At 44.6% G+C, this 8,967-nt stretch overlaps 1 protein-coding gene across 2 annotated transcripts in view; it reads left to right on the forward strand.

Annotated features, from left to right (window-relative positions):
- Positions 1 to 8,703, forward strand: part of slc1a2b (solute carrier family 1 member 2b) — a 40,273-nt gene extending 31,570 nt beyond the window's left edge. The window contains 7 exon segments of one of the 2 annotated variants that reach the window (NM_199979.2): positions 23 to 173; positions 287 to 413; positions 732 to 965; positions 1,094 to 1,288; positions 3,445 to 3,579; positions 3,734 to 3,968; positions 6,287 to 8,703. In NM_199979.2, coding sequence (NP_956273.2) covers positions 23 to 173; positions 287 to 413; positions 732 to 965; positions 1,094 to 1,288; positions 3,445 to 3,579; positions 3,734 to 3,968; positions 6,287 to 6,361 — 1,152 coding nt within the window. In that variant the 3' untranslated portion in view covers positions 6,362 to 8,703. 2 annotated transcript variants of the gene reach the window in all.
- The last annotated feature ends 264 nt before the right edge of the window (positions 8,704 to 8,967 follow it).

Consider the following 8,967-nt stretch of genomic DNA (forward strand, 5'->3'; position numbering starts at 1 on the left):
CTGCTGATGTGTACATGCACAGATCCAGACGGTGGTGAAGAAGGTGGAGGTTCAGCCGGATCTGGACGACACCAACAGCACCATGTCGGAGTATCTGTCCAACGCCACCAAACCTCCACCCATCTTCAAAGACAAGAAATCCCTGCAGTTCAAGAGCGGCATGAATGTGCTGGGTACGAGAACACACACACACACACACACACACACACACACACACACACACACACATAATTATTTTTAGATAACTCTGTATTATTCCTGATCTGCATCTCTCCGTCTGCTCCAGGTCTGATCGGATTCTTCATCGCCTTTGGTATTTGTATGGGAAAGATGGGGGAGAAGGCGAGACTGATGATCGACTTCTTCAACATCCTCAATGAGATCGTCATGAAGCTGGTCATCATGATCATGTGGTCAGTCCTGCAGTGCTGGAGTCGGGCTTTGCATTGGCAGTAGCTGTGTTTCCATACAAACATGAGAGTTAGATTCATTAGGAAAACTGTGATCCCATTTACAGGATATAAATGATGTCGGTGTGTGTGTTTAAAGCTCTTATAAACAGAGTTGTTCATAATCGGTTCTGTTCATTGCAGATTTCCTACATTCCTGCAGATGTTGGTGTTTCCGTCAAGCGTTTGTTTTAGTTCAGTAATCCAGCATGTGCATTAGGATCTGTGTGTGTGGAAGCTCGGCTAGTGTGGTGTGTGTTCAGACTCAGACTTGTCTTGCAGGTATTCTCCATTCGGCATCGCCTGCCTGATCTGTGGGAAGATCATCTCTATCAAGGATCTGGAGGTGGTGGCGCGGCAGCTGGGCATGTACATGATCACGGTCATCGTGGGTCTGATCATCCACGGAGCCATATTCCTGCCCTGCATCTACTTCGCCATCGTCAGGAAAAACCCCTTCTCCTTCTTCATGGGCATCTTCCAGGCCTGGATCACCGCTCTGGGAACCGCTTCTAGGTCTGTGAGCACAGCACATCAGTTATAGTCCACACTGGAGGACTATCCCTCCGCCTCTTCTCTGATGTCTTTATTCTTGTATTTCTGCTCTGCATTATGGGATCTTGATTTTTCTTTAACCCTTTAAGTGCTGGAACTCTGCCCGTGACGTTCCGCTGTCTGGAGGAGAACCTGGGCATTGATAAGAGAGTCACGCGCTTCGTTCTTCCAGTCGGAGCCACCATCAACATGGACGGAACGGCGCTCTATGAGGCGGTCGCCGCCATCTTCATCGCACAGATGAACGGGATCGATCTAGACCCTGGACAGATCGTCACCGTCAGGTAAGACTTGATACAAAACACAGTTAATGTTGACACCTCATCTTGACAAGATGTCTTCAGTGTGTGTGTGTGTGTGTGTGTGTGTGTGTGTGACTTTACCATGCTGTAGGTACACAAATTTGGGTAAAAGCAAAACTATTTTTTTCAGTGTCTCTTAAAATGCAAATGAGGTGGGTGGAGCCTTTACAGCTTATGCCTTAGTTACTCCACTGTGCCCTGCCCCTGTTTCAAAAGTAGGCAGAGCCATCACAACTTATGGCCTATTCCAACCACTGTACTCCTCCCCCTTTCCTGAGGTGGGTGGAGCTTTGCCTCAGTTATTCCACTGTACTCCACCCCTTTTCCAGAGGTGGGTGGAGCTTTGCCTCAGTTATTCCACTGTACTCCACCCCTTTTCCTGAGATGGGTGGAGCTTTGCCTCAGTTATTCCACTGTACTCCACCCCTTATCAGAGGTGGGTGGTGCTTTGCCCTAGATACTCCACTATACTCCACCCCCTTTCATGAGGTGGGTGGAGCTTTGCCTCAGTTATTCCACTGTACTCCACCCCTTTTCAGAGGTGGGTGGTGCTTTGCCCTACATACTCCACTATACTCCACCCCCTTTCCTGAGGTGGGTGGAGCTTTGCCTCAGTTATTCCACTGTACTCCACCCCTTTTCAGAGGTGGGTGGTGCTTTGCCCTACATACTCCACTATACTCCACCCCCTTTCCTGAGGTGGGTGGAGCTTTGCCTCAGTTATTCCACTGTACTCCACCCCTTTTCCAGAGGTGGGTGGAGCTTTGCCTCAGTTAATCTGTTGTACCTTACCCTCTTTCCTGAGGTGGGTGGAGCTTTGCCTCAGTTATTCCACTCTACTCCACCCCTTTTCCAGAGGTGGGTGGAGCTTTGCCTCAGTTAATCTGTTGTACCTTACCCTCTTTCCTGAGGTGGGTGGAGCTTTGCCTCAGTTATTTCACTCTACTCCACCCCTTTTCCAGAGGTGGGTGGAGCTTTGCCTCAGTTAATCCACTGTACTCCACCCCTTTTCCAGAGGTGGGTGGAGTTTTGCCTCAGTTAATCCGCTGTACTCCACCCCCTTTCCAGAGGTGGGTGGAGCTTTGCCTCAGGTACTCACCTGTACTTCAGCACCTTTTTAGAGGTGGGTGGTGCTTTGCCTAGTTTAATCTCCTGTGCTCCGCCCCTTTCTAGATGTGGGTGGAGTTTTTACAGCTTGTGCCTCAATTTCTCTGCTGTGCTCCGCCCATTTCCAGAGGTGGTTGGAGTCTGTACAGTTTATGTCTCAGTTACTCGACTGTGCCACGCCCTTTTCTCATGTGGGTGGAGCCTTAACAGCTTCTTCCTCAGTTACTCCACTCCGCCCCCTTTTGACACCACCCATATGATGCCAGCTGATTGGCTAATGCTATTAACACTGAAGCACTGTGTGCTGATGCTTTACGTACTGTGTACTGTGATGGAAGCATCCTCCTGAGAGAGACTGGCGGTGTGTGAATCTCCTGTTGATCTACAGGCACAAGCTGCACTTAAATAATCACGATGAACTGTCCACATTTAGATATTTCTGCAAGTGAAAATGTTTGCCAAAGATGCCTTTATTTTAGGAGAAGCAGCGACTGACGCTCCCCGTCCTGCTAATCAGTTGGAGTTTTGCCTGTGGAAGATCAGCAGATGGTCTCAGTGTTTCTCTCGCTCTCCCTGAAGTGTGTGCAGAGCGTATCTGACGATAAACATCCCACTGTCAGACGCTTCAGAGACACCAGACGCTGCTCAGGTCTGCCTCTGACAGGGCTGATCACTTCAGCATCCGCTGGGCTCTGCTGCCTCACTCTGCTTTGAGCCCCATTCATGGGCTGAGCGTCACTCATCGGTGCTAGTTTTGGAAGTTTATCTAGTTTGAGTTGTTGTGTTCGTGTAATCTACAACCTTTAAAAACACAGACAGCCAATCAGAACCCAGTGAGAATTAAAGCACAGTTCAAAGCTCCGGACGCCACTGTGGAGGAGCACGCTGATGATGTTCAGCACTCGCTTTTGGTTAGCTTGGTGACAGGACACCTGCTGGTGACACCAGATGATGCACAGTTAAAAGCAGAATCTAAATCATGTGTGGTGTGAACAGGCTCTGAAGTGTTTGTATTCTCATCCTTCTTCTAGTCTTACAGCAACACTCGCCAGTGTGGGAGCCGCCAGTATTCCCAGTGCTGGACTGGTCACCATGCTGCTCATCCTGACGGCGGTGGGCCTGCCCACTCAGGACATCAGTCTGCTGGTGGCGGTGGACTGGCTGCTGTGAGTATTCTCCATCTGCAGATCATCTAGCATGATTAACTCATACTCCGTCCCCTAGCCATACACTAGCTGACAGAAGCCACAGTTGAGTTGAGTGTAATGCTAATGTAAATAAATCGTATTATTGTGATAGCATGTGCTGATGTCTCCTCAGGGACCGCTTCCGTACCTCAGTGAATGTGGTGGGAGACTCGTACGGCGCAGGTATTGTCTATCACCTGTCCAAGGCAGAGCTGGACGCTCTGGACGCCCAGCACGGGAAGACTGACGACATCGAGATGATGACCAAGACCCAGTCCTACTATGATGACCTCAAAAACCATCATGAAAACAACTCCAACCAGTGCGTCTTTGCTGCTCAAAATACAGGCTTAGTAGATGATTGCAAGGTACAAGCCACGCTTACGGACGTAGAGACATCCATATAACACACCTCTGCATGCGCTGCACTGCTCTTCTGCATGACTGCATATCTGTACATCACATGAATGCTGGATGTGTGTGTGTGTGTGTGTGTGTGTGTGTGTGTGTATTAACATATGCTTGCTTCTTTTCTTGGAGCTTATTTTAATAATATTACAGCATATTGCATGTTGCTAACAAAGTTTTTTTTATACCATGAACTATACATACTAACATACTGTAGTGTTTATTAACCACCCTATGATTATTATTAGCATATAAAACTCTTGAACACCCCAGCACACACTAGTGTTATCCACGGTGAATCAATACACTGTATTAAATACTGTAGTATACTTTAGTTTTACTACAGTAAACATACCCTACAGTTGTAGAGAACTACAGTATTGGGTCATTTGATTGTATTAGTTTATTTGTCATGTTACCATAGTAACTGTAGAATTGCCACAATAGATCACTAACCACAATTGTTGCGTTACCATAGCAACTGTGGAATCGCCACAATAGATCAGTTACTATAGTTGTTGTGTTACCATAGCAACTGTAGAATCACCACAATAGATCAGTTACCACAGTTGTTTTGTTACCATAGCAACTATAGAATCACCACAATAGATCAGTTGCCACAGTTGTTGTGTTACCATAGTAACTGTAAAATCGCCACAATATATCAGTTACTACAGTGGTTGTGTTACCATAGCAACTGTAGAATCATCACAATATATCAGTTACTACAGTGGTTGTGTTACCATAGCAACTGTAGAATCTCCACAATATATCAGTTACTACAGTTGTTGGGTTACCGTAGTAACTGATATATTACTTCAGTGGTTGTGTTACCATAGCAACTGCAGAATCATCACAATATATCAGTTACTACAGCTGTTGTTACCATAGCAACTGTAGAATCGCTACAATATATCAGTTACTACAGTTGTTGGGTTACCATAGAAACTGTAGAATCGCCACAATATATCAGTTACTACAGTTGTGTTACCATAGCAACTGTAGAATCGCCACAATATATCAGTTACTACAGTGGTTGTGTTACCATAGCAACTGCAGAATCATCACAATATATCAGTTACTACAGTTGTTGTGTTACCATAGCAACTGTAGAATCTCCCCAATATATCAGTTTCTACAGTTGTGTTACCATAGCAACTGTAGAATTACCACAATATATTAGTTACTACAGTTTTTGTGTTACCATAGCAACTGTAGAATCGCCACAATATATCAGTTACTACGGTTGTGTTACCATAGAAACTGTAGAATCGCCACAATATATCAGTTACTACAGTTGTGTTACCATAGAAACTGTAGAATCGCCACAATATATCAGTTACTACAGTTGTGTTACCATAGCAACTGTAGAATCGCCACAATATATCAGTTACTACAGTTGTGTTACCATAGCAACTGTAGAATCGCCACAATATATCAGTTACTACAGTTGTTGTGTTACCATAGCAACTGTAGAATCGCCACAATATATCAGTTACTACAGTTGTTGTGTTACCATAGCAACTGTAGAATCTCCATGTTGGATAAATCAATGTACTTTACTATAGTGCAGATCAAAAACACTCCAGTATGATCTGTAAGTTCCTCTGGTATTTTTATACGTGGGCTTATCAGTCGACATCAGTTTTGCTCATGTTGTGAGATGGTTAGCTTGTGTTCTGGGTTCTCTCGTCATCTCTGCTCCTGCTGCTGTTGTCTTGTGTTTGCGCACTCTGAATGTGAATCTGAACTTAACCCAAACTAACCCAGGTTATCTAAAACTGCAATCCACCGTAGAGGCCCCGCCACATAACCACTCACACATGCTTGTAAGATGGTTGTACCTTGTGTTTGTATTCATTAATGCAAGTTTTTTTATCATATCACAGTGTGTGTATTTGTCGTTGAGTGTTCGATTGTCTGCTTTTATCACAGTTATATGGAACAGCTTTAGTTTTGGAGCACAGATTTCTAAGCAGTAGCACTGACTGCCATGTTATATTGCAGAAATGAAGGAGTGGATTATGAGGAACGATAAGGAGGAACTTTCAGGATGATTTATACTAGCAAAGAGAACTAAATACTTGAACAACCAATCAGAATCTGGGCTCCATTTGGAGACTAGTATCAGTGATGTTCACAAGGACACGTCTTATTAATCTAGAACTAGAGGCTGCAGATTTAGCAGAAAGTGAACATCAGCTAGTCCCAGAAATCTTTGCTCCAGACATGTGTGTGTGTTTTCTGGCCGTGTGCTCAGATGTGTGTGATGTTTCAGGTAACCTTGGCGGCCACCAACGGCTCGACTGCGGAGATCACAGTCGTTGAGGAAGAACCCTGGAAAAACGATTAAACCCCCCCCCCGACCCGACCCAACCCAAAAGCAGAGACAACCAACCTACATCCATGCACATAGAGCACAAACAGCTTTCCTAGATGACTCCTGTTCGTTTCTAACCTCTTTAACTAAATCTAAACACGCGTAACACGAGAATGTGAGGCCAAAAGCTGACACGCTTGTGTAAAGTATTCTCCACGCCAGTACACTTCAACACCTTCATGTTTGAGGAGTGTTTTCCAGACACACACTGCCTGTAGCAGCTCACCGTATCAACCTCCTCGCTCACCGTAGACCCTCTCTGTCCAATCACAGCGTTTCTCATCAGCCTCATAGGGTGTTGCTAGGACACAGACGACCGTACGGCACACGTGTGTGTGCGTCTCAAGAGCACAGGCCAGTATATTTACAGTTCAGGTTTAACCAGAGCCCTTCAGATGTACTGAAATATGCAATGCAAGCCTTACCTTTCATTCCTAATAAAGCACAAGTCATAAATATATATATATTTATATTGCACAACCAAACCACGAGCTCCAGAAGTGCATCTATCAAACTGACGCGGCTCATTTATATACGCTAAACCAGGTTTGGCTTCATTAACCGATTTACACAGCCATCTCTAAACTAGCCCACATCTGCTCAGAACATTCCCCAAGGCTGATGAGATGTAGAAGTAACTCAGGCTCCTCCATAACCCCGGTGTATCCGTCAGGGACATGAGCACTCCTGCTGCAGAGTGAAGCGCATGCTGGAGAGGATCGATGTTTACCTGTTTTTATAATCCAGTGTTTTTAAATACCTGATGCCTTCGTGTCTTTTACTGCTGACGCTGTTTTTTATTTCATTTATCGCACTTTCGCATCCCTTTTAAAAGAGTTTACCTCAGAAAAACACACTCACCAAGGCTCGAATCACTGGCGGTATCACGATGAATCATCTTAAAGAGGATTTTATATGTGCGCTGATCCAAAACGCTACCTCTGGATGTCCGTCCTCTTTCATCTCCTCCAGACGACTGTTTCTGAGCCCCGTCATGCTGCAAATCATCACTGTCCGATCGACCAATCACACGCGTTCACATACCTCGCCAAGCCAATCAGAGATTCACATTCGAAATCACAGCTAATCCCAGAAATGGATTCTAGATCCCTAATGTGTCTAATCGGTTCGCTAACTAAACAGTGTTGTAATCTTGAAAACAAGCGCCATATGAACACCGTAATGTGAATTTAGGCTGACGTGTGCAGCGTCGGCCCCTGAGCCTCCGTCGTGTTTGATCTCACTGTTAGCTGCATGGACATTAGTGTTTCGCACCAGTTTTTAAAGTAAAGCATGCGTTTTGAAGTGCCTCCCTGCACTTTGTGTATATACTGAAGGCAGCGGCGCTGCTAGTGCTGGAAACCGGGGGCTCAGACGCTCCCCGAGGGCCCCAATAAATCTACCATCCCGCATTTTCTAGCGAGAGATTCTGACTGGGTGAAATGTACTGTACGGAGCCCAGAACTCCTAGCGGCGCCTCTGATCGTGGGTAACATCAGTATGATATGTTCAGTCGTAGACTCGTGGAGATAGTGTTTAATTGATGTGAGCGTTTTAATGAAAGTGTTTTTGTAATCCTGTAGCGCTGTATTCCCTCATCGTGCTGCATTAAATACTCTAGTCAGACGTCTAGAAGCGTAGTTTAACTCTCATTTCAGCAGTCTCATATCCTGATCTGGAATGTTTTTATTCTTCCCTACAGAAATCTATATATATATATATATACATATATATGTGTGCGTGCGTGTGTGTGTGTGTGTGTGTCCTGCATTTATATGTCAGAAATTAAAAATTTTAATCTAACATGCGACTCGAAAAAGCAAGATATTTGTATATTATATATGGCATCTCAAAATACCCACGCTATATTTTTGAGGATGTTTTCTGCTAGACCTCGTGATAGTCTTCTCTATGATTCTGTGTTATGTGTTCATCAACCGTCTGGAACATCTCTCTAAAGCACACTGTCTGACGTCTGCACTCCGTATATCTCGCACACACAGAGACAGGCACAATGTCCAGCATCATTAGGATAACCCATGTGTATTATTCTTACTTAACCGCGTTCATCTGGAAGCGTCACTAGTCGATGGTGTACATCTCTGACGGTGTAAACTCGTCTCTCTTCTGCTCCTCACCCGTTTTGTGATGTGATTTTTTAATGCAAAGGGAGAGAAGACTATAAAGGAATGTGGTGAATAAATGATTCCTGTGTCATAGCTGTGAAATAAACGTGTGTTCATGCATATCAATTTGTGTTGTACCATTGGTGTACATACAGTTATTATAACTAATAAATGTTGATTCATAACTAACTGCAGTCTCGCTTATTGATCTAGCAGAGAGTGTGCTATTATCTGGCTCTTACTTCATCACATTAGTTTAAAACATGGAAATGTAGAATTAGAGCATCATCATGTCATCATTTCAGCCATTCCTCACCAGGATTCAATGAGAAAGGCAATGGTCCTAATAGCGAGCCCTGCAGCACACCGCACTGAACTGGGCTTTATACGATATTTAGTGCTGGTCGTATTTTCAAACATATCCAAGAACAAGTTATGGTCCATGTTTGCAAA

This window comes from Danio rerio, chromosome 25 (genome assembly GCF_049306965.1).
Source record: "Danio rerio strain Tuebingen ecotype United States chromosome 25, GRCz12tu, whole genome shotgun sequence".
NCBI lineage: Eukaryota > Metazoa > Chordata > Actinopteri > Cypriniformes > Danionidae > Danio > Danio rerio.